The following is a 26,645-nucleotide window of genomic DNA, read 5'->3' on the forward strand; positions in this document are numbered from 1 at the left end:
GATGTTTTGTTCAAGCTTAATGTCCGGTGAAATTGTATGGTGTACCATGAAAGCACTTTTTGGAAGCAAAATCCTATTCCGGTTAACTTGTTATCCCTCACAGGCGCAGTTAATACCAGAATGAATGGGATAAGGAAAGGATGATATAAAATATGTAGTTAGAAATTAGTTATTTTCATGTGCCGGTTATTATTCCGGTTAAAAGACTTGCACCTTTGTCTTTTCTGTTTTGTTGATGAAAGGTTATTTTACGAGTTGGGGGCTGTTCGGAATGGTCACAGCTCTTTGCTTGGTGGTTCGAGCCTTGGGTACCGTATCTTAAAATTACTTGGATGGTTATAATACAAGTGGGATTTTCATCCCCCCCTCTCTAAAATAAATAAATATTTGCATCAATTAAGGGAACAAAAAAGAGGGGATGGCAAAGTTTTGGAGACTCTAGAGAACCATCGATCTCCGGGTGTCCCGATTTGACCGAACGGTGTGGATCAGCGGTTCCAGCTCCAAAATGCGGTGTTTGTCGCTTATACCAGGGATAGGATAGGATAAGTCTGCTATGCACCTCTGGTCTTATCCGCTTCCCGGACTAGGTCATGGAGTGCCTTCCGGTATGCATGCTTAAAAAGATTTGGCCAACAACTTGGCGGCATTTCCTACTAATACTTGCCACATGGCTGCTCTTATCTTGTGATGTTCTCGCTGTACCAACATGTAGACTGATACTAGAGGTGATCCATCAGAGGCTTCGCACGTAAGCCATCTGTATCCGGTGACAGCCGTGTTTAAATTAAGCCCTACTTACTTCCTCAGAGGGCATACACGGCTGCTGAGGCTTAGCAGTCTTAGAAAACAGTTTTCCAGTCATCAGCATTGAAAGATGAAATTTTGACCTTTGTTCAAGAATGTTGCTAGCAGAGGCTCATACATGGCCTTTGTTCAACGCATTTGTTCTCCAGGTTTTCAGTCAAACCATCAAGCTTTTAACTCTTAAGATTCAGGCACAGCTGATGAGGGAAACTGGACTTCTTGCAACTAAATGCATTGGACCCTTTGTGTTCATCACATTAAATGAAATATATATAAATAATTAGACTTCAAGATTAAAAAAAAAATAATCAGGCAAGAGCCTTCGTGGTGCACCAAAAAGCTGATAAATTTAAGCTTTGTGAATTTCAACATCTCCCAGTTCCAACAAAACTGAACTGTCACAGCTGGTGGTCTACCAGGAGCAACCAAAAAAATTATTGGATAGCTGGGACGACCGGCAGGCAACTATTCTGCATCAGGGTAGAGATGTCACATGAGAACAACGCTCGAGGAAACTTTTCATGGCTTCATATGTGGACCAACAAATGGCAGCAGCTGGAGCATGGAATAGAACTCTGGGCTTCAGACCTTGTATTAAAGCTCGAGGTCCATCTTTGGCTACTATTTTCTTAATAGCCATTATAATTGAGCTACTGCTAAATGTATCAGCACCGCAAACACCCTGCAGAGAGACACGTAGGATAACTATGAGAAACTTGTCATGAGGAGAGCCTATGAATACGAAACATCTCAACAAATTACCCACGAGCATAAAATACTGCACCCCAAGCAGCTTATATGCTTCAGATGACGCCTCATTCAAGCATAAATGTGTTGACATCATTACTAAGATTTGAAAGGAGCTAGAAGGGAACAACCTTGGAGATTTCAAAAGTTAATTATGAAACAGTTGTTAACAATGGATTACCCCGAAGAACATCATAACTTACGTCTTGGAAAACATTGTGTCCTTTCCCAGCAAGAAGAAAATAAAGTAGAATTGCAAAAGCATACATGATTAAGCATGACATACAGGAAATTGGGACAGAATTAGTTAGATAACAGAGGTGGCAAAATGCTTCAAGGCACCCATTATGCGCACATGAGAAGTTCATAAGACCCACAAATGCTGATCTAGCAATTTTGTAGTCAACCAACTTCCAGTGTTTGGCAACAACTTCAGTGAATTACACTAATCTCCTTATGCCACATAGCAATAGAATTGTAACATGAGCACCATAGAATTACTTATTGAGATGACATGCATGTCTGCATGGATGGGAAACAAAAGGCTAATAATATAGAAGATAACCAGGCTCTTTGTCATGTATGTACAAGCTAAAAACCTTCAGTACTAAAGATAACTGGCTGAAAAAAATCAAAGCAGGCAGAGGATGATTATAGTCTCATCTGAAAAACAATTCTTATTAAGCTATCTACAGTAGCTTTTAAGTTCTTTAGGTTTTTGGCATAAAAAAGGTAATTTAGATAGTGCCAGAATACCACTCAAAAGTTAAACAATTGTTTAAGAGCATTGCTTACAAACCTCCAAGTACCAGACCATTTCCCAGTGCCACTGCAAGATGATGCATCCCTCCCCCAAACGGAACTAGAAAAGATGAAACCCACTAACAGGAGATACAAGCCCATCTTATTTACATTCTCATCTCGTCGTTGGTTTCTATCCAATGCAAAGTCTTTCGGAGACAATCACTATTATGTATTCATCCAAGTTCTCTTCAAGTCTACTCTTTTCTGACCTTTCAACGTGGATAAAAGTACCGTTTTCCAAACCGACCCGAACGAGGCGATTCATCCCGTACTAAACTGAGCCACCGCTAAATTGGAACAGTTCGGTGGGTCGGTTCGGTTTATAAACCATGCCCTCCCCCTGTGTTCAATCGAAGGTTCAAAAAAGTGCTTTCTCTCTCTTCTCTCTCGCTCGCCTGCTCACTTCTTGCTCGCTCTCATTCTCTCTCCCCTCTTCGATGTCGACCGACATTGACTAACACCGAAATAAGTCCTTCTTTCTCTTTCTCTCTCTCCCCTCCCTCTCTCTCTTCCTCCCTCTCCTCCCTCTTCCCCTTCTCGGTAAGCCCCCTCCCTCCCTCTCTCTCTCCCTCCTTCTCCTTCTCCCTCTTCCCCTCTCCACAAACCCCCTCCCTCTCTCCATATCCCCCCTCTCTCTCCCACCCCTCCCTCCCCCTCTCTCTCTCTTCCTCCCTATCCTCCCTCTTCCCACTCTCCATAAGACCCCTCTCCTCCCTCCCTCTTCTCTCTCTTCTTCCCTCTCCTTCTCTCTCTCTCTCCCCATCTCCCTCTCCCTGATTCGATACACCCCGGTTGGGTACCATATGTACCAATACCGTATCGGACCGGTCACCGGCCGATACAAACTCTAGTACTGGTCCGGCAAGCCTTTGATAAGAGATATCTCCTCGGCATGCCCATAATAGCTTATGTTGCATATGCTCTCTTAACTACCTAATATTTTAATCCACAGTATACCATATTCATCTTGCTTTTTTCCTCTTCAAGGCATCACTGTATGTTTGTCCTACAACAATTCACAACATACAGAAGAAATGTTCTCAAGATATCTAATCTCATCAAGGTTTTATCTTGGACAAAAATTGTACTGATATACAGTTTAAGCACATAAACACAACAAACAATACTTAAACACATATACATAAACATACAGATGGAGACAGAACTAGATATAAAGACAAGCAAGCAGCAAGTAGGCATGTGCGCACGCGCAAAACGTGCGCGTGCACACATACCTATAGAAAAATAGAGTGCTTTTAGAACTACCTGAACTCAAATACTTCCCATACAAGCAAGCAGCAACTATGCACCACCCAAAACTTGATTCATCATACAAAAATGCAATTATAACATGGGCTGATATAAACCATATATTCGTGTCTTCAATACTTTCACACCTAGAGGCAATCAAACTTTGCCACTTTGACCACAAAATCAGCTGCAAGATGTGCATCATCAGCCTCCTTTTCTCTTGTCATATGGATCTAGAAACAAGCTGGTACAGCTACTTGGAGATAAAGTTTCTAAGTGCATTAGCATATGCATCTGCAATCTCAATCTACCCACAAACAATGTTTAGCAAATATGTGACAAGATACCTCCTAGCTGGCCTTCTTTGATGGTTTGCATTCCACACCGATCTAGTTGTAAAGGTAGAGCCAAGACACATCTAAAATATGATGGTAACAAGGTTCTTGCTGTTATATTTATTCATTAATTGTTCTTTGTCAATAAAAGATTGATCAAATCAAAAGGATCTTTTGAAAAGCTAAATGCACAGGCGTTACCCACATTTAATACACTAATTTGGGATACAGGGTTGTGCTTGAATTTTGTCCTTTGGCCTGTAATTTTGTCTTGAGAAAAAATTTAGACCCTACACTAAATCTTTCCTCTTGTCCCACTACTTCGTGAATCTCCTCATCTAGAAAAATCTAGAGCAATGCTCAGTGCTTGACTTTAAACTGCATAAGAGATAGTATGCCTCTGTATACGACAACAAGCTCTACATGTTTAACGAAAGGCCCATTTGTTGCAGAAACTCAAAATTTCTCAGGGCTTCTACACCAATTCATGGAGGACTTCCATAAGACTTGTAGTCGGCCAAACTCTGTTGATTCAACTTGTGATCCATCCAAGATTTTTCATTTTGGAAAGACAAAATTTAAAAAAAAAAAAAAATGTTGTCTAAAGTTCGATCAAATATCAAGATTTGAACCTTTTAGTACTCCAATGACCAGAATCCTTATAAGATGCCCTTAAGACATTAAATCAATGTCCTTGAGAATTTGATAAGCTTCTCCCACAAAATCAAAGTAATATATTGAGAATCTTTAAAGTGGGATAAACGTTGCTATTCCATTAGATAGATAATTTGAAAGGCAGGTAGGCATGCAAGCACGTGTGCATCGCCATACCCTTTAGAAAAAGAAAACTCCAGTTCATGAAATGTCATATTTATATCTTGCAAAAAATTAGATTCTTATTCTGTTGAAAATCTGGTATACCTTGATGAGTAAAATTTGAAATTTTGAATCCTCGCATTCTAAAGAAAAAATAAAAGATCTGTTCTTTAAATTGTAAGTGCACTATCAGCATATAGATATCACCCAACCCTTGCTTTAAGAGGGAGACCACCACACCAACTACATCCTCGAGAGACAAATGGGACAGTTCTCTATTCTAGAAGCTGTACCCAAAGTTAAATCCAGTCACCTAACTGAATTTGATTGTGATAAGCAGTATGAGACTTTTGTTTAATTTTGACAAGAATCCTCCACATCCTTTCATTATCCTCTCTTAACAAAACACAGCAAAATGTGCATACTGAGGTAATGTGTTCTTCAGTCCCGACTGTTTTTGACATCAATTTTTTTCTTTTCTTAGACATCATGTGTAATATCCTATTCTTTTTCACTACTCACAAGCACACCCAGTCCAACAAATTCCACCAAAAGAGCTAGCGATCTCATCACCCTAAAATATTACATGCACTGTCAGAGCAAACACTAGAACACTAGTTTTGTTCCCTCGTGCATTGCTTCTATTAATGCAGCAACAAAAAAGAAATACCGACATCAGTGATACCATTCAAGGATCTTCCAGAATTGTTGTGTATTTCCATCTATAGTCTAAAACTTCTTGATAATTATCAAGCTTCATTCGCCCCGTTTCCGCAACCAAAACTGCAAATTTTCTATCATTCACATATTAATACAGGGGAGAGAACGAAGAATACAGGACAACGACCATACCTGGCACTGTAGCCTTGTCTTCACGACGTCTAATGGAGTCGTGACGGCTCCGGCCAAAGCTCCGGCGGCCCCTCCCGCAGTCACATGAACCAAGAGCTGCTCCTCGTTCAAGTTCTCCGGCGTGATCCCATTGAGTGCCTTCTTGACCGCCTCATAGGTCGCGAAATGCACCGCGGTGAACGGGGCATTCATGATGACGGTGGTCCGATAGGAGGCGTAGAACGCCCCCAGCCCTTCCTCTCTAAGCATCCGAAATACGCAATCCCTCACCCCACCGTAGGGGCTCCGGCGGAGCTGGAGGCGCTGCTTGACGACGTCCATGGGGGTGAGGACAGCGTCGCTGGCGGTGGTGGCGAGGACGCCAGAGATGGCGTGGATAAGGGGGTGGTGGCGGCCGTCGGGCCGGTTGCCACCAAAACGGTCCTTGCAGACCTCGTAGACGGCGAAGTAGACGGCGTGGGCCGGGCCGGCGCCGAGGCCCATGGCGGCGATACCGCGGTAGAGGCCAGAGGGCCCCTCGGAGCGGACGATGGCGGCGAGGAACCGGCCTACGAGGGCGTGGTGGGGGGAGGAGGCGGCGAGCATCTGCATCCGGGTCTTGAGGGTGTCCACCGGGAACATCGCCATGTGCTCCACCATGCCGGCGATCGACCCCGCCACCATGAAGTTCCAGAATCCGAGGCCGTCCATCCGGTCTTCGGCGGCGGATGCGGCGAGAACCGGGGTTTCGAGCTCTCGGGGGGGATTCATCGGAGTAGGTTTGCGGCCATCGAAGTAGGGTCGGAGATCACCAGAGATATGGGTGAAACCCCGGCCCTGATCCTAGTTTTGGGCTTGGACGAAGTATAGGGGAAAGTGTGGACAGGCCGCACGGGTGTTTGTCGGAATGAGAAGCTCGCGGGAGTGCAACTGGGGCTGTTACTCGTACCGATAACCCGTTAAGGAGATCCGATTTTTGAAAGCTTTCGGATTTAGCTCCGAAATGGATCCCTGATAACTGGGCCTAGACTCGACATTTCATACACCCAACCTTAAAAATATATATATAAAAAAACGGGTATCCTGGAATAAGTTAATATAGAATAAGTGGATTAATTTCCATCTACGCAAGCATGCAAATCTTCAGATTGCCATATGGTAAAGAAATTCTAAACATACAACTATAATGTAGTAATTAAACTTCCCAAAAGACAAAACCAGTCATCAACATATGGTGTATTATAGGAGTTACTGGCCAGCTTATTGGGTTTGTTTCGAAAGACTTAAACTTGAAACCCTAGTTCAACAGACGGCCCTTGTCTTACATGTTTTGCTAAATCGAGCAACCAAAGATAGTAGGCACCTAATCTCTGTCAGTTATCTCAATGGCAATGAACAAGCACAAGGTCTCCAAATATTTAAAGAATCAATCATAGAGGATCTAAACTATTTGCTTATTCATGGCAGAACATGCTTTAGGGCACTCCTATAGTGGAGATGAAAAGTTTTGCGTACTCATGATCATTGAATTGGCCATCCACAATCAACAGATCCATTGTAACAAAATTGTGAGTTGCACCAATCCTCCCTCCACCTAGTAAGAAGATTGTTTATAGCACCTTAAAAGTTTCATACGTTTATAGCAACCTACAAGTCATTCATGTTGTTTTTATTACCCTCTCGGCCTAGCTTGAAGGAAGGGGCAGTGCATGCCTTTATCGCAGCATAACTTTTTATTCTCCTGTAATTTTTTTTTTACTGATTGATGCTTCGGGATGTACTAGTATCCGTTGTGTGTGAGCTGCTAATGTACAAAAAAAAAAAAGTGATTAAACCAGCATATCATTGTAATCTATTTTTGAGTTATTCATTCTAAATTCACATTTGGAAAATCTCAAAGATTTATTTGTTCTTCTCGAGCTTACATTTGAATTTTGCAGCATCAATTGTGTCCATATAAATTATTGCTTGATGACTAATTCTTGTTGTGGTCTCCCAAATCATATTATAAAACAGGCATCAATCATTGAATACGAATATTTTTATAGACCTTGACTTTCCTCCCAATATTTTACACATGCCATGCACGTGCATTAAAAAGAGCGACACGCCAACACTTTTTCAATTTTGCTCGAGTTATGCTCGAAGTCCCTTTCTGTAAAAAATCTGAAAGGGTCCGTCATTTCACATTTTTGCTGACTGGCCCTTCCATCCAACTTCTCTAAACAAGCATTACAAAATGACTCATCTGACCATCACACCTCAATTCAAGTCAATTAAGTTTTTCGAGTCAGCTATATGTGAATCATTTTCCTCCATTCGGCTCTATTTAGGATCATACTTTTTAAAACATGCAGCATATCAAGGTTTTTTTACTACTTCAACCCATATGAATTTTTTTCTACTTCTACTTTCCTTTCTTTCTACATCTATCAAATTACTCATTCATACCAATAATATCATCCGCCTATATTATATATATCCAAATCATTTGAGTCATCCTTCTCTGTCCTTAATTAATGCTACATCTATCTTTTTAGAAATTGGTTCATTTCTTATTCCATCTTTTGTTACGTACTTACGTTGCCAAGCATTCATCTCAATAGTTTTATTTCAACCGTACTCATCTTATATATATGTGTGTGTGTGTTATTTTCTATCCAATGTTTTGTACCATAAAATATAATCGGTCATATGACCATCCTATAATTTTTTTTCTTCAACTTGGCCAATATCTGCGATCGCATTATATCTTAGTTGTACTTCCCCATTATCCAATCTCCTCTAATCTTATAGATGACATCTTTTCTAATCTTCCTCTATGAATAACTGATCCTAAATTCCAAAAATGATCACTCTAAAGAACTTCACAATTCTCTATTTTTAATCGATCTTTATTTATATTTCTAATTTTACTAAAACGATATTGTATATATTCAATCTCTATCTAATATAATGTAAAACTCATTGTTTTAATACAAGCTTCCATAATTCCAACTTAAGCTAAGCTTCATCTTTAGTTTTATCCCCTAAAATTATATCACGTAAAAGTAGAATGCATCAAGGAATATCGTTATTATGTGCCTAGTAAGCTTATTTATAACCAATGTAAAATGTTAGAGTAAATCCATGCTATAAACCTATTGTGATGGAAAACTTACTAATATTATTACTATTAGTATTTCTCATACAAGTAACCACTTATGTGACCATTGCATGTCTTAAAACTTTGCAAGACATCTTTTTTTTCAATCCGGAAAACTCGAATCTATCGAATAGCATGATAAATAATAAAAAATTTAAAAAGAGAAGTTTAAACTTTTTATTTTTATTAAATTTTCATGATCTATAAAGTATGATATAGGATTGGGGTGTACTCATCTTCCTTTTGGTGAATTCACTTTTAGATTACACAATAGTCGCTTCGAGATCTATGTAGACGGATAAATGAAAAAATTCTAAATGCTCGGAGATCTATGCAAAGCACAATCTACGATCCATGGCACGAGAGGAGATGAATCACTCTTTCATGGAACCTACGCAAAATAAATATTTCAAGAACTCCGGGCTAAAATAGTACAGTTAAAGAATATTTTTTTTTGTTGATATTGGAAATCTTGTACGACCTAGGTTTGGCCAGCCTTAGTCTTTTCAAAAAGGAGCCCATTAATAAAATGCATGTCGAGGACGACCACGGGGAAGGTTTCAACGTAGAAAGGTTTTATTTGCGCATGTTGTGACGTGTGCCGGTATTTAACGATCTCACTCGCTCTCCCTGCCGGCGTGGCCCCCACTTGTGAAACAATATAGATACGTTTGGGGAACGGGGAGGACCGAGCATTATTAAACGATGGACATATTCCTTTACCTCTACGTGCTGGAGAAAGTTGATAGAATCACGCATGCGACTGATATTGATATGAAGCACCTTATGCTCGAAGCTCAAATCAAGATGTTCGCATCGATGCAAAGAACAAATATGATCAGATATTGAATGATTTAGGCAAAGACCTCTTACAACTCTTGCATGGTTGATGCAGACTTGATTATTGGCCACCTAATTCAAATAAGCCACATCCTTACATCTCACATATCATTATAGCATTGGCTTTACTCAACCACATCCTCCCATCAGTGCTACCATGTGATACGCACCTCGTGCTACTGATTTGTTATAAAGTGTTACACTTAATCGCTATCATCATATGAACCTATAATGATCTATGATTTTTTAGAGCTGGAGGAGGCAAACTTATTTATGATGCGGTGTTAAAATCATATGATTGATTGATTGTACCAAATTTAGTCGGTCTTATCAAATTTCGTCAGCTTTCTAGTTTATATAAAGGCTGCTCCTGTACATTGTAAAACTAGAAAGAAATACAATTATTTTTCTTCATTATTTCTTCTCAATATAGTATCAGAGCCAAGTTGTGCACAATGATGGATAAGCACAAATTTATGAGACTACGATTTTTTGAATTTAAACGAGATAGGATTTGGGCACTCTATGTCATAAGCCAATTACTAATACGAATAAAATCATGGTGACAACAACTAATGTATCAATAACTGCATTGATCAGTAGAACACGCTTAGAATGTCCAATGGCTAGTAGGCCATTTCACTAGAAGGATTGAGTGGAAGCATGGAGCAGTAAAAAATTCATCAAAATAATCGTCGTGATCGCAACCATCCAACTTCTTCTTTTTTTCAAACTATTGCGGATCCGTTCTATCCATTCTATCATAATGGCAAGGGAAAGTCAAAAAGCTATAGTCCCAAAATTCGAACGTCTTTTTTCAAGCTACTTCGGATCCGTTCTTTCCATCCTATCAATTATCATAATGTCACGAGAAAGTCAAAAAGCTAATGACCCCAAAAATCGGACCAGACATCAGATTATTTCACGCGGTGGCAGAATGTGTTAGATTATTTAATATTATAATTTTAATAATAAAATTATATGCTGCATGGGAAGATATATTATATGTAATAAAAATTTTAAAAACTTTCCTATTTTAGAAGGTGACTCCTGGACAATAATTAAACGGATTTCTAGATCAAAAATTTTATATATCAATATTTATTCTTCAATAATTTTAAAAATAAAAATAATTTTTTATTCTTATGAGGTTAAATATACCTACAGAGAAGAGGATATATTTTGCCGTCGATTTGTGGAAGATATTTTTCATGAGTTGTTAGATTTTTTTATTTTTTGATAGCCATGGATAGATTTATTTAATTAATCTGCTTTTAAAAGAAAGTCAAGTTGTCTCCACTCACCCGGCTGGCGTCCGCTCCTCTCTTTCCAGTTTTGGACCCCCGCCGCCCCGTTCACACGCCGCAGACAGGGAGAGGAGGCCCACTAGATAACGACAGAGATATATATCATCGTGATCCAAATCCAAAGCTCCACCTGTCGACATCAACGGTCGGATCCCATTCCCCTCCTCCTTGTCTTTTTTTCGTTTTTTTAAAGATCTTCCTCTTCCACGACGGCAAGCCGACCATTAATGCCCGCGAGTACACGGGCGACATTTTATACATATATTAAAGAAAAACTGATTCTCCCCCACTATCTCATCCCTTTCTCTTTTTGGTGAAGTCTCCTCCCTTTCTTGGCCGCCGCGAAGTCCTCGTGCTTTACCCCGCTCGCCTTGGATCGATCGACGAGCCGCTGTGGAGTCCGGGGTTTAGGATTCTGGGAGGAGGAGGAGGAGGAGGAGGGGTGGGAGAGAAATAGGGAAGGAGGGTTCAGTATGCCCCCGATGGATGAGGGTTTGTTGGATGATATCATAGCGCGGCTTCTTGCGGCGAAGACCGGGAGAGGGGCGACGAAGACGGTGCAGCTGACCGAGGCGGAGATCCGGCAGCTCTGCGTCGCATCCAAGGAAATCTTCCTCAGCCAGCCTAATCTTTTGGAGCTCGAGGCGCCGATCAAGATTTGCGGTAATAAATTTGAAATCTTGATTAGAATATGGGTTTCGATTCTGAAAAAGATGATCTTTTAGCACCTTTCTACTTCTCTGGGGTAACTGGGTGGTGAAACCCTCCGTTACATCAAAAAAAGAAAAAAAAAATCTTTGGTGTTGCTTTTTGCTTCATCGCAGTGCCTGCCTGTAGCACGGGTATCCCGTTAGTCTGCCGTTCATAGTGGATCGAAATTTTGGTGGGAACACTTTGATGTGAAAAGATGGATTTTTGACCCTTCTAGTTGTTTGGCGTAGCTATCGGCTCCAAAATTTACTTAGCTTTTGTCTTGGTTGTGCTTGTGATAGGCCGGTATTTTCTTTAGGGTTTATACACTACCCTTGTACGATCAAGTAATTGAGGGAAAGGAAAGAGTTACTCCAAAGTTTTTTTTTTTTTTCTTTCAAAAAAACTGTTTTCTTGCTGTTTCTCTTCCCTTCGTCCGACAAATCCAAATATCCAATAGTTAAAGTAGTTCCTTGCTTTTACTCGGGTCCCTGATCTGGGGCATAATAGGCTTAAGGTTTCTTGAGTAGTGTTCCCACTGCCATTGTATGGGGGTCTTTGGAAGAGAAATTTTAGCCTTTTCTAGATCTCTTGTTTAAATATTGATTTTTAGGTGGAGGAGAATCAAATTTCCTTTTCTTTCTTAGGAGAGTTTTTCTTTGCTGGCTGAATGACTTCAAACAGACAAACGTGCTCTTGATTTGCCTACCTCATTGGAATCTTTTTCAGGATATCTTAATTCATCTTTAGACAACTTTGTTTCATGATATTGGCAGACAACTCTTTCCAGTGCAGTTCATGAAGGGGTTGAGGGTTAGCATGGCCATTTTCTCCGAGTCTGGGCGCTATGCCTATTTCAAGTCTCTTTCCGATACTTATTGTGTGTGCGCGCGTGCGTGCACACATCAGGGAGTTTTGACCTTCATTTTCTTCATTTATTGATTCCATGTCTAGGATTGGAATTTTCCTGTCATGTAACATGTGCGGACATCATATCAACCTGGTTGCTCTGAAATGATAGCAAGAGCGGACGTCCCATATGTTCAGTGAAACACCTAGGGACTAATTTTCTCAATGTCATGGAGACCATGCCTGTGACATAATATCCTTAATTCTAACTTTAACTTAGTTATAGATTGAGTTTAAGGCCAAGATACATTATCCTAGGGTTTAGGTCTTCATCAATTCTGGGGTTTTACATGATTCATCTTTTTGTAATTCTAGACTTGTTAAGCAAACAATCTTCTCCGAAGTCATATCTTCTTCTTCATCTCCTTCTTCTCCTAAATGAGATATTTTCCCTCCTTCTCTTACATAAATCTGTTTGATCAATTCTCTCATTATGTTTTTAATATGGAACAAAGTTTTAAATGGAGGCATCCAGTGAGCTCCTAAATTCCTTCTTTTTTGTGTTTTTTTTCCAAGCTTAAGTTCTATTTCTTCTCTCAGTTATCATTCAAATAACTTGCATTGTATAAGCTATGTGATGTACTACACACATTTATGTACTAACAAATTTAGGCACTACTTTTTTATGAAAGAAAAATTACACTTCATTTGAACCTTGAGTGATGATTTGAGCAAATCAAGTCCTTTCAAGTTGCTGGAATGTCTGGAAAACATGCAACAAGATCAACACTATAACTACTGTTCTCATGCTAGGAGATTCTGAAGAGAACAATTAGGAAAGAAAGTTCGGGTAAAGTTTGTTCACTAATTGCTAGTGACTTGACCATTATGTGTCCTCCTGTGTCTGTATGCAATGCCTCTCAATACCTGCCTCTCAACACCTATGGTCTTTGGTGACTGAAGCCATGAAATAGGTTTACAGGGACACTTTTGTTTTGTTTTGTTTTGTTTTTTTCCCATGAACTTCATTCTGTTTTGTAATGCTTACTGAATCTTGGAGGTGCCTGTCATCAGAAGTGGAAACCTCGTCAGCAACTACATGAACTTGTTCTTCCCTTGATTTCTGAAAGATGCTTCTTGAGCAATTCAGTGCAATGTGGAGCTACTGCAATGGTGTGAAGCTCTTAAATAAGCATCTTTACAGTTCGATGGTGATGATTTAACATATGCAGATGCTACTGTATGGGCATCAAAATGTCTTGGATCTCATAACTATATAGAAATTTATGAAATGTAACTTATATGTAGTCAACAGGTTTAAAGCAAAAGCACCTTTGTCACCGGGGCTACAAATGATCTTCAGGTGCTGAGAGGTTAATGTGTGTAGTTTTTTGTACAGTTTTCCTTCAGTGTTTACCAGCTTAAGATCTTGAGCTTCTTTTAGTTTGTAATCATATGCATGAAAAGAAGGAATAAGCAGGCCCATCTTTTCCGTGCATATTAGAATAATTGTTTGCCACACAATTCTCTGAGGATGATGCATGGGTTGTTGATGCTGTAGTATTATCTAAGCTTTCCCTTGTGTTTTATTGTAATATATGAGGTTCAAATTAGGGTTCAGGGATAATATCTTTCTGTGATCGTAAATCATAATCACTCAGCTCTACTTTTAAAAATGATATTGTTAGGCAACTGATAGTGTCTGGTTATTTGTTCTGAATAATGTTTTTGCAGTTGGATTTTACTGAGTTATCCTTGCTTCAGTAGGTTATCGAAATAGTAGTATATACCAGAAACAAGTGAGAATTGGGTCCTATTAACACACAATCATTTTTGTGCTTGCTACTTGAGGCATTAAGATATAAAATACTGTAAGCACCTTAGCAGGGGGGACGCTAGCGACGTCAAGTTTTGCTATACCAGCATCGGGGATCGTATCCATACATTACTGGTATGGTATAGTATGTCCTATATGATATGGTATATCCCCAATACCAATGTAGAGTTGACACAAACATTTTTGTGCTTGCTACTTGAGGCATTAAGATCTAAAATACTGCAAGCACCTTAGCAGGGGGCACACTAGCAGCGTCAAGTTTTGCTATCCTAGTATTGGGGATTGTATCCATACATTACTAGTATGGTATAGTATGTCCCATATAATATAGTATATCGCTTGTACCAATGTAGAGTTGAGAGACTCTTTTTTCACACTCAAATATGTTGCCACCTGAAATTGGGTAGTACGGGTCAATACATCATGAAACTAGGCAGAACTGAAAGGTGTATAGGCCAGTTCGGCCCTTGCACCATATCAAACCCAGTACCATACGAGTATCTTACCAGTATGGTATGAGAGGCCTGTTACATGGCGGTACTGGTTGATATGGCAAATCATGAGTGACACTTGCATGTGCATGCATCTGGGTGCACATGTTTTTCTGTGTATATGTATAAGCTTTTATGTACTGCTTGTCTTCTAATTAAAATAGCCACTCCTAACTTCTTAATTGGCAGGAGATATCCATGGTCAGTATTCTGATCTTCTCCGGCTGTTTGAGTATGGCGGGTTTCCACCAGCGGCAAACTATCTATTTCTTGGGGATTATGTTGATCGTGGCAAACAGAGCATAGAGACCATATGTCTCCTCCTTGCATATAAGATAAAGTACAGAGAAAACTTCTTTCTTCTGAGGGGCAACCATGAGTGTGCTTCCATTAATCGTATCTATGGGTTTTATGATGAGTGCAAGAGGAGGTTTAATGTTCGGCTATGGAAAGTTTTTACCGATTGTTTCAACTGCCTTCCAGTGGCTGCCCTTATTGATGAGAAGATACTCTGCATGCATGGGGGATTGTCGCCTGACTTGAAAAACTTGGATCAGATCCGAAATATTGCTCGACCAGTGGATGTACCAGACCAAGGCCTCCTTTGTGATCTGTTATGGGCTGACCCCGACAAAGATATTGAAGGCTGGGGTGAAAATGATAGAGGTGTCTCCTATACTTTTGGGCCTGACAGAGTCTCTGAGTTACTTCAGAAGCAAGACTTGGACCTCATCTGTCGAGCTCACCAGGTAAACATAATTAATTCAACTCCGATCAGCTGATATAGTTCTTTTGTTGATCCAGTAAACATTTAGACCAATTGTTATATATTCATTAGAATAATCTTAATTTCAGTAAACTATTTGTTTCTTTATCCTTTGCCTTAGGGTGGAGCATGTATTTATTGGCTAGTGGAATCATATTCTGTTTATATCCTTCACCATGTCAAAAAACTTAAATTGGCAGCTGGTCTAACTTATTATCTCTCATGAGAATGATTTCATCCCAAGTTGGCCTTTTCATGCTGAAGCTAATATGTATATATATATTAGAGCATCTGGCTTGATAATTTAGGTTTGAACAGGTTGTGGAAGATGGTTATGAGTTTTTCGCAAAACGCCAGCTGGTGACTATATTTTCTGCACCAAATTATTGCGGGGAGTTTGACAATGCTGGTGCCATGATGAGTGTAGATGATACTTTGACTTGTTCTTTCCAGATCTTGAAACCATTAGATAAGAAAGGAAGATTTGGATTTGGAAACAACATATTGAAACCAGGGACTCCTCCAAGAAAGGTAAGTAAATCCTTGCACTACAAGCTGCCTTATGGAATAAATTATAATGTATAGTGCATCTGAACATGGTTTTGTAGTTCTGGTGACCCAAAAATTGTTTTTAAGTTTGTACTGTCTTCTGCTGTTTCAGAACTCTCATGAGATGGGTATGGTTCAATTGCTATGAACTAGTCCAACTATGTTATTTGTTGCGTTATGCAAGATGAAACTTGTTATTTTCAGATATCGATGATATTTGTTCTATTCTTAACAATATCCTGAGAACTACAGTGAGGAAGGGAGGTTTCCACTCACAGATCATGCCAAATTCATTCATAAAATCATTGTATAAGGGCTTCTTTCTTCTTATATTATCACAAATTTCCTTTTTATCTAAAATTAGTTTCTCAGCCATCAGCTATACTACGGAATATTTAAACTGGGCTGAAGTTTGTCTGTGGAGTGCCATACATGCTATTGTTGCTGATGTTGTTAAACAATAGATACTAGAATTCCTTATTATGTAGATTTTTGGTGGCATGCATCCATATAGAAAAATTTGGTTTTCAGTATCAGATGACAGGTCCTTTTACCTAAGACAGTAACTTGATGTGTAACATGCCAAAAGATTGCCAATGGTGTTTGAATCTCTTGATCTAGTGGTTTGACTAGTTTACAGTATTTCTTTTGAACAAAGATATGATGTTGATGTATGAGAATATTAGTGCCAGGAAACTAATTTTCTCTTCATGAAATTCTTAATCTAATGAAATTATTTTCATACATGAGAATCCAGTTGTTCCTTCTACATTTATATGCAAATGCTTCCAGCAGTGACTTTCATGAGGTATTGTTCAACATTGCCATCTTCAAACTTGATGTTCTAATTTTCAGTTAAAATTTGAATAAATAACTTATGTGCTTTTATAATAGGCAATGTCCAGAGTGAATCTACTCTTGCAATATTGTGCAAGGATTAACTGCCACTGGCACAGGGAATGCTGGTCAGTGGTTGGCTCAACAAGTGCCACGGTGAAAATAGCAAGTGAGATTGAGCTGTTATGTACCTGTACTGAACTGGCATAGGTCAATACGGGATGGCACAGGTCAATACCCTACAATATGTAGTGTGATGCAGAGTTGTGCCCATTGTGGAACCAGCATGGAATGACACAGCATGGATGAGACAGACTGGCACTTAAAAGTTAAAACCTTGTAACATTATGCCACAATTTTATATATCAAACATGGTTCTTCTAAGGCTTCAACAATGATAGATGCTAGGTCCAATTGATCAACTTTTACTCTATTTCTTAAAAGTTGTTGCGGACATGTTGCAAAATACTGTTGATACTGAAGAATTTTATTCTTGTCACAGTAGCTTCTATTGGTTCCCTTCTGTCTCCAATATTGAGTTTGCGGATGACATTCTCATGAAAGATTTTGGACAGTGTTTTACAATTGTTAATTCTTGGTGGCTAAATGATCAGCTCTTTTTCTTATACTTATAGAGGAGAAATATGGCAAAATTTTTGTTGATAACTAAAATTCTAGGCACATGATTTTGGCTTCTGATGCGACTAGTAGTGTTCTACCTCCTATATTTCATCTGCCAATGATGATCTTGTTTCTAAGAAATCGGTTAAGAGCCATCTTTTTGATGTGCATTGCCGTTAAGAATTCTAGGCATATTCTGGGCATATATTGCATCTTACCTACTGTTACTTTGGATGAAATTTTAGAGCAACAGTTGCTCATATGTTGGTGATTTGTATGAATTAGGAAGGAGAATTAAAAAACACTGTAGTTATTTTTGCTTTATTAGAATGAGAATTAGTAAGCACTGTTATTCTTGATTGATGACAACATCTTTTTTATCTTTGGCCATCGTTATTGGATTGTCCTCTCAATTCTGTCTGGGATCTGAAAGCTGAGAGATTGTTCAGGGAATCGGGCTCTATGATGGAAGATCTCCATGGACAAGACTCACTTCTATCAACTAGCATTTTGTACTTATCTCTTTTCCAAATACTTCTAGTGATGATGAGGGAAGTGGAGAAATGGAACAATTTTCTTTTTGGAGGGGAAAAAGCTTTCCCCTTTTATGGTCATTTTTGAGACTTGATAATTGAGGATTTAAAGAGAAAATTGGCTTCACTAGGAGATGCCTCTCAATGGAAGAAGATATCTTCTGTTAGTTAACAGGTTTATTATCTTTTGAGCTCCCAATTGATGATAATGTCTTTGGCGGTGACTGAAAGGAACAAAATTTAGACTTTTCTCTAGGAGGGAGCAAGCTATGATAGAAAGCTCCATTTAGTCATATCTGGTTCCAGTGGATTTGAAGGCCTTGATTTAAAATAGGTTTGAATTCGGAGGAAGGTCCGTGAACCTGATTGTTTCACGGGGTTGGAAATTTTAAAACACGAGGAAGATTAAAATCTAACATTTTTAGTTCAGACATATAAAAATTCATTTTATATCATCTTAGTGAAATTCATATAGTGAATGTGAGTTATGGCTGCATAGGGTTTTGTAGGAGCTCTGGGTGTAACGGATGCTGATGATATGACCTTGGGATTAATCAAGGAAAAAAACAAGATTTGTCAGGAAATCATATCTGAGGAAGAAGGAGAAGTTGCAGGAGAATCAGAGAGGAGGAGGAGAAAGAAGAATAAGAAAAAGGACGGCTAAACATTGTTGAAGAGGATAATATAACTGTTTGAATTTTTTATTTCCTCTTGAAACATGTGGAATGGCACATTTGTGAGAATCCCAACTTTTAGCCATTTTGGAGTGAAGATGTCAAATGGAGTCTTAAGAACCTACCTTGAGAACATATTTGACTTTTCCTTTTGAAATTATTCATCATGGCTAGTGCACGGATCAGGGAACTTGCTTGGCAAAAGGAAATTAGATGTCTTGAAAACTGAGTCGTATCTTTAATTACTCCAATATCCCATGTGCTTAGAAAGGCTAATTCTTTGTTGAAATACCTCTTCCTAGGACAATGTTGTTAGACAAACCTCCTGCATGCAGTATGTCGCTTTGATCCATTGTATATATATCTTTTTGGGTTTATGTGACAGATTTTCATTCTTTTGTCCTCTCTGTAAATTATTACTATTACCAATACTCACCTATTTTTTTAATATTGTTTATCAATACAAAATTGTTTCGTTAAAATAGAATTGCCAAATAAAATGTGCACATGGTGCTGTATTTTTTCTTCAAACTATTAAGGTAGTTTTGTTGTTTGCACTCCATATGGATATCTTTTGGGATTTATGCTTCATTATTGCTCAGTGCTTTATCATACAATTTGATCAGCCTCACCTCTTTTTTTTGGTTATCTGGTTTTAATGAATTTATCCATTCAATGAATTGGTTAATGATGATTTCCAGATCTTTGTGAAAACTGATTGTAGATATTTCTCTTTTTTTTTTTTTTTGCCCTTCCAATAAATTTCTACCAAATATTCACTTTGTGTAAAGGTACCAAATCAGAAGTTTTTATTTGTTTTTCTTGATAATCTCATACGCATTAGTTCTAATTATTAAAGTTTCTTTGTTTTTTAGATGCCCCCACTTCTTCAATTTTTTGGAATGATGCTTCCCTGCCATTGTGCCCAAATCTGCTCCAGCTTTCGCTTTTGGCTTCTAGGGTTTTGACGGTATCTAGCTATTTAGTTAAGAAATATCATTGTTGACCTTTACAGTGTCTTAGCAAGGTTAATTTCACCAATTAGCATTTTAAAAATATGAAAAAAAAAATCAGTACACCAATTGGCATTTTTTGCTTTCTGTCCATTTATTAAGGATAATCCTATTCATATATGAATAATTATACGCCTGTAATGTATTCCATGCCATAAGTAGGATTAATCATTTCAGTCTAGCATCATTGCTTTTTGTTCCATCTCCATTTTCATTTTCATATCCTGCTCAAGTGGATAAGCTCCAGTTGAACTTGATTAAATATTATATCAAATCAACTGTAGTCGAGCTCAAGCTAATGCTTTAGTATGTGCTTTTGTCAGGGTGGAAAAGGTTAGGAGATGAGGCATGCTAGCTCTTGTAGATGTATGTTTTTGGAAGATGCAGGAGACCATATTCAGCTCTTTGGAATTCCTACACACAGTGGAGAATTTAGTGCTTTGCCCCCCTATAAGAGACAAAAATGCACCTTGTTTCAATTAAAGAGGCAGAGGCCTTTTTTGGCAACTAGCCAAACTTCTGGCTTGAAAGTGTGAAAATTAAAGGTTGTTTAATGTTATCATCAAATTGTATGGTGTATATAATTTCATTGTTTGCACCAGATGTGCTCTAGATTACACCAATTGGGCACTTTGGTTTCTGATATTGTGGGATGCGCTCATAGCATCACACCTTTTTCCATGGTCTATGGGATATGGACCTAGACGGCGATGGCTCTGAATGACTGCAATTTGACAAGCAATGATCTCAACAATTTAAATTACTTGTACAGCCAGAAAGGAATTAAAAGAATCCAGATGGCACCACAAAAAGAAACACTATATACGCAGCATAGCCTTCATGAGCCAGCTCCTTTTGGTTACCTTTTGCAAGCACCCGGAAGCCTTGAGGCCACCCGTCTTTCCATCCATTCTGGAATAATTTTGTGCAGAGCATGTAATGGGGTTATTCAATTCACTTGTTTTGGAACTGATTTTCTGAACAGGATCTAATGTTGTTTAATTCACTTGGATGCATGTTATTACAGCTGATGGCCTGCATATGCGACTGATGCCCAGCATGTGGCTTTTCTGGTCTTCATGCAGGTCATTCCCAGCTTGCTTCATCAGAGAAGAGCCCTGCCAAGTCGTCAGTGAGGAATGGTGGACATCAGAAATCTGATTCTCACTATAAGACATGGGAAGTCAGAAATCTGATCCACTCTAGAGACACAAGGATTTCTTGCAATGTTTACCACCTTGCAGAATGTTAATCTCTATGTTTGGCTTGTGAGCCTTGTCCCTCTCAGAGGCAGATCTTCATGTTCGAACTCTGTTTCCTCCAAGCTTTTTGGCCACACCTCCATGGGTGTGGTGGGAGTCCCCATTCAATGAGGTAGACCCAGAAAGTATAGGCCTTTTGCATGCATACTGGAAAATGCTTTGAGGAGTCCGTCTAAGCATACAAGTTCCTCTTCGTTTAGTGATGCTCTGAGTCGGTCGGTGCACAAAATGCCTCAAGCTCGTATTGGAGCTCGCTCGGCAAATCAGCATTCAAATATGCTTGTGTCGTGCTTATTTTTACGAGCTGTATCCGTCTCCTCGCGCCCTTCGCATTGCTCTTAAAGCACATAAAACTGGCTAGATGAGTGTGTCCTGATTTTTTTTTTTTCTAAAAATAGTAGTATCATATATAATGTGTATGGATATAGCCAAAAAAATCAAAAAATAGTTCATCATGGAGAGCATAGGGCAACTCTGTTTCCCCTACTCAAAAATAGTCCCTCGAGTGGTTGATAATAAAGGAAGCCATCTCGTCAGCGGTTTCGTTGGCCTCTCTAAATACGTGCCACGTGGCATAGTGCTCTTTTTTTTTTTTTTTTTTTTTTTTTGGGTTAACACGCTGAGACCCTATACTATTATTGTTGAAAATATATCAAATAATAAAAAATAAAGTTTTAAGTCTCGTAAAATGGAGATATTCCGGTTTCCCTATAAGGATGCTCCGATCCATATCATAGACATCCTTTCTTTTTCTTCTGCCTTTATTTCTTTTCATTCCCTTTTTATCCCTCTCTTTTTTTTCCTTTGTTCCTTCTTTTCTTTTTCTCCTTTATTTCTTTTACTCTTTTTTTTATTCACTTTTTTTTTTTCTTTATCTCTTTGACCTTCTTTTTTTCGGATAGCTTTTGGAGTCCCAGCCTCGTCCCGATGAAATAGGATTGCTGGGATGCCTCTGTCCTGTTGGAATTTAAAATTTTGGAATTTAAAATCTTAAATAATAGTATACCAAAAATTAAGATACATTAAAATTAGTATTATTTTATTAAATAAAAAAGGAACTGCTATTCTAGATTTTATTTGCCAAATTTTGAGATCAAGATATCCTTAGTTTCTAGAAAATAAGTGAAAAAAAGGGATGAAAACTAGATATATAAGCTGCACGACCAAATAAATATATATTTTCAAATATTTCAAATATATAAAATAATAAAAAATCAAAATATTTTGAATATTTTATTTGATTGAGTTTTTACATTATATATGATATTTATTATTATTACTATTATTGCTCTTTTCAAAGGACAAAAACCTCGTGAATGGAAATAACTATTGATTATAAGGGAAAAAAGCTCAATTTGTCTCTCGAATCTGTAAGATTTCTTCGAGACAGGCCAAACTAGTTGGACTCTTTTTTTAAAAATAAAAAAAAAATCTACTCACCTCGCATGCACATCCTCAATCCATTCCTTTCAAAATTTAAAAAGAAATAAAAGCATCGATACTTTTCTCCAATATGAATGTTTTATGTCTCTTACCTCCAACCTCTTAAACTTTTTATTAGTTTAAACACGTATCCCTTGCTAATATACATACATGCATGCATATATAACGTTTGTGGGAAGTGATTTTCCTAGGAGGTTCTAACATCTAGAATCAAATATGACAGTCAAGTTAAACATAACAGTACTCCTGTTAATAAGCTTTTATATGATAAACATTCAACTAATAAGAGCAGAAATTTAAAATATGGATGGGGCCGGCCACATGCCATGCATTGCTCTATAAGCATTCAGAGAAGAAAACAAAGTAATTTTTTCAACTGGGGAAACCTCAGATCTTAAAAAACCTCTCATTAATCCATGAACTGAAGCAGAGCCACTAAGAAGACTCCACTCACTAAAAGATATCAGAGAGGGTCGGAAGCTTCATCTCCCCCTTGGTCGAGAGTGGAAGGGTGAGGTTGCCGACGATGGGGAGATCAATGGTGAGCCCTACCTCGAGCTCGTAGTCGATGTCCCAGTCCCGACCGATGTCCTTCAACAAGCTTATCAGGAAGTCATATGGCACCTTCAATGGAACCTCCAACTTTGTCACCTCTCCTGCCGCCTTGATCCACCCTGGGTCCGGTATTGTGCCCGACACCACCACCCTATAGCCATCCACCATCAAAACCATCGCTTGTGTTCTAAGAAAACTAGTTTTTTCTTTACATGTTTCTCACAGGTTGTGGTTTAGATCTCCACTTCGCATATCTAACAATCATTGTAGTTTCTAGGCTGGTGAAGGAGAAGAACTTCTCATATCAAGATCTTATTCTCTCTAAAATTTTAGTATTACTTCATTGTCATCCATAAAACTACATGGGAGGAGAAACTATCTTTATTTCTTTTAAAACTTTATGGTCATTGCCTCATTCTTATCTATATGACTGCATGGAAGGAAAAAAGTAATTAGAAATGCGCATGCATGACCAACCTGCCGGCGCTCTTGAGCGTGTAAGAGATCTCGCAGACGGGGAGGGCCTTGCTGTAGGGGTTGGTGACGGTGACCTCGCTGTGGAACGTGGCGGAGCTCCGGTTAAAGCTCTTGACCGAGACGTCGGTCAGCGCGGCTTCCGGCTTCGGGATGTTGGCAATCTTGTCTGCAACGAACTCCTTCGCCTTGTCGATGAGGCTCGCCATGATTTCAGTCTCTGCTATGAAGATGGGAGAAGCGGAGGAAAGGAGGGAGGAGAGATGGGGGAGGACATGGCCTTTTATTTGAGGGGGAGAACCTGGTCCGGGTCGGTCCGCGAGCCGCATCCTCCGGCGCCCAATTTGGGCGCCACGTGGTTGGGCTGGAAGCGGCGCCGATCCCGAGAAGGTCGGTGCTGAATCAGGGAGCCATAACTGGTTTTATTGATTAAATTTGTGTTTAGACTTTAAAATAGCACAACCCTAAGGATTAGTTCTTGGCAGGGTACTGCAGAACGGTACTAGACATACCATACCATAACAGTTCGATACTGATATCATACCAGTAGTATATCGATACTCGATACGACAAAAAACCGCATACCATACCGTACCGATAATATGTTAGTGCGACACCGGTACAGAGTTCGATATCAAAACGGCAAATTTTGATTTTTGGGCACGTCGTTGGGTTCTAATTTGGATATTCGTATTGACGAATTATAAATTCTATGGAGATTGTTACTTATGGAAAGGTCTTTGGGGCGATAAGAAAGGAAAGAAAGTTGTCAAAATTCTTTTGATGGAGAGATGGATAAGATCGGGTCCAATATAATTGAATTCCTTTCTTGTTAAAGGTGATACCGACTCCATGGGCACACATAGGAAGATAATGAAAATTTAAATATATTCTAAATTTTTAGATTTTTTTCTTTGTTTATTGTTGCTTTTTTAATTTTTTTTCCTTTTTTTACACAAAATTTATTGTGAATTTTTTCTTTTTGATTATTTCTTTTTAATGATTTTTTTCTTTTTGTACAAGACTTAGGATTTATTTCATATGCACCGTTTGTTTTTCGTTTTTAAACATGTTTTACATGAAATTTATTAATTATTATAAAGAGTCCTAGGAAGAAAAAAATGAAATGTTTTTTTCTTTTTGAATGAATTTTATTTTTCTTTTTTTAATAATAATTATTTTTGGATATTTTTCTTTTTATTACGAGTGAAATATTTTTTTCATGAATTTGTTTTGAATTTTATGGAATGATTTTCTTTTTGGATGTTGCTTTTTTAACGAACCTTTTTATTTCTGTTACGGTATTTTTTTTTTTTACATAACATTTATTTATTAATATTAGGAGTCCTATGAAGAACGAAAATTAATTTGGATTGTAAAATGTTTTTGTATTTTTGAACATATTTTTTGTTTTTTATATCAAATTTAAATTAAATTTTGTTTTTTTTCTTTTTTAACGTTCCTATTTGAAAATAAAATTTCTTTTTTTACACTACTTAGGATTTTTTCATGCGCATGGTATTTTTTTCCTTTTTGAGCATTTTTTGAGCGAATTTTTCCTTTTTTATGCAAAATTATTTTGGATTTATTTTTTTAATATGAGAAACGAAATGTGGAGGATACTTAAATTCAAATTTGAACTTATTTAAACAAATTATTATGAAGAGTCCTAGGAGGAACAAAATTTATTCGGGATTGCAATTTTTTTTCTTTTTGAACAAATTTTTTCGTTTTACATGAAATTTATTTTGGATTATGAAGAGTCATATGAAGAAAATATTAGTGATGAATATTTTTTTTACATGACCATGGAACAAAATATTTTTTTTATAGAACTTCCTAAATTTATTAAGAAGTAATTTTTTTGGTGGACTAAAATATAAGATTTTTTTTTCTTTTTTCCCACAACTTCCAAAAAGATTCAATTTTTCTTCGGTTTTCTTTCTCTTTTTTATAAATTTTGGAGATGGCTAGAATTTTCTCTCTCTTTTCTATTTAATAGGTATAGAGATAATCATCTCTCTTTACCTATGATATCGAGGCTATAATGATACCACATTCATCGTGTTATCTTTGAACAAACCAAAGTCATTGAAAAAGTATTGCTAAATAACTAGTTTTCTCAAATTATAACAGGCTATATTTTCTGATATTAATTATTTGAATTATATTACAAAATAGTTTCGAGTTTATAATTAGTGCTCGACAGAAATGGACTTTTAGTATGGTGACAAAAGAAGAATGAATGCCTTGCAGTGAGGCTAGTGATTGAGATGGAGAAAGTATTGGTGATTTTGTGGAAAGAATCATAGAAATTAGAAAGACATCTGTTATCAAAAATATTTAATTAACTACTTTAAGTTTTTAGATGCTTAATGAAAAGTCACATACTTATCAAAAAAATTCAAGAAAAATATATCATCTTTTTCATTTTACAAATTTAGCATCATTTAAATTTTTTGTAGATTCCATGTAGTTTTTTAAAATTTGGACAATATTACATCTAGCTTGCTCTTTCATGTATTTTTTTCATTTTTTTTTTCCTATGTTGACATGTTGATTATTGAGAAAGGTACACAAATTTGTAAACTTTTTATGCTGAGTTTTGGCTGTGTTTACGAAGGAGAGAGTTCAAAAATATACTTAATGTGATAGCTAGTTTATAAAATTGATCAATAACAAATATATCAAATAGAAAACTAATGATATAACTTGATTATAATGCTAAAATATTGATAAACTTGCACAACATCTATGTAATTTTTTTATTATTCTTTTTATTTTTAAATTACATTCATGATTTTGTATCAATTTCATTCAAAACTTACATTAGTCCAATTGGTGTTATGGATTGGTGAGCTATTGTAACGGCCATTAGTCATTCTAAATTGCATCATTTCGCTGTGTCATGTCTGCATGTTACAAGTTTTTACTATTTTTTTTATAGAAATTTTGAATATGGTTTGCATATATTTTAAGGTGGAGAGTTTAAAAATATATTATAAAATTTATCAATTATATATATATATATATATATATATATATATATATATATATATATATATATATATATATATATATTAATACTGTAACTTGGTAAAGCACACAAAACAAGCATAAAGCTAACATGCTAACAATTTTCTAAAATTTTATAATATATACATATAT

General features: G+C 37.5%; 3 protein-coding genes across 6 annotated transcripts; 1 reads left to right on the top strand and 2 right to left on the bottom strand.

Annotated features, from left to right (window-relative positions):
- Window positions 1-1,148: 1,148 nt before the first annotated feature.
- On the bottom strand, window positions 1,149-6,472 carry LOC103708999 (uncharacterized). The gene is made up of 2 exons (XM_008794140.6): window positions 5,613-6,472; window positions 1,149-1,489 (listed from the first exon to the last, which is right to left on the bottom strand). The coding sequence occupies exons 1-2, from the start codon at window positions 6,360-6,362 to the stop codon at window positions 1,283-1,285; spliced, it is 957 nt and encodes a 318-aa protein (XP_008792362.3). The 5' UTR covers window positions 6,363-6,472; the 3' UTR covers window positions 1,149-1,282.
- A 4,543-nt stretch (window positions 6,473-11,015) lies between these two features.
- LOC103709000 (serine/threonine-protein phosphatase PP1-like) lies at window positions 11,016-20,344 on the top strand. Of its 4 annotated transcripts, XM_026805347.4 has the most exons (6): window positions 11,016-11,546; window positions 14,940-15,499; window positions 15,835-16,047; window positions 16,823-16,873; window positions 16,960-17,230; window positions 20,067-20,344. In XM_026805347.4, exons 1-5 carry the CDS (start codon window positions 11,357-11,359, stop codon window positions 17,110-17,112), a joined length of 1,167 nt encoding a protein of 388 aa, XP_026661148.2. In that variant the 5' UTR covers window positions 11,016-11,356; the 3' UTR covers window positions 17,113-17,230; window positions 20,067-20,344. The 4 variants fall into 4 exon arrangements, with proteins under 4 accessions (XP_026661148.2, XP_008792365.4, XP_026661149.2 ...); XM_008794143.6 differs by lacking the exons at window positions 16,823-16,873; window positions 16,960-17,230 and adding an exon at window positions 19,606-19,700; XM_026805348.4 differs by lacking the exon at window positions 16,823-16,873 and having other exon boundaries at window positions 20,067-20,204.
- A 2,351-nt stretch (window positions 20,345-22,695) lies between these two features.
- On the bottom strand, window positions 22,696-23,750 carry LOC103709001 (late embryogenesis abundant protein Lea14-A-like). The gene is made up of 2 exons (XM_008794145.5): window positions 23,481-23,750; window positions 22,696-23,154 (listed from the first exon to the last, which is right to left on the bottom strand). Exons 1-2 carry the CDS (start codon window positions 23,684-23,686, stop codon window positions 22,902-22,904), a joined length of 459 nt encoding a protein of 152 aa, XP_008792367.3. The 5' UTR covers window positions 23,687-23,750; the 3' UTR covers window positions 22,696-22,901.
- Window positions 23,751-26,645: the final 2,895 nt, after the last annotated feature.

This window comes from Phoenix dactylifera, chromosome 9, assembly GCF_051530095.1.
Source record: "Phoenix dactylifera cultivar Ajwa chromosome 9, Ajwa_hap1_PhDact_Kaust_v1.1, whole genome shotgun sequence".
Classification (NCBI taxonomy): Eukaryota; Viridiplantae; Streptophyta; class Magnoliopsida; order Arecales; family Arecaceae; genus Phoenix; species Phoenix dactylifera.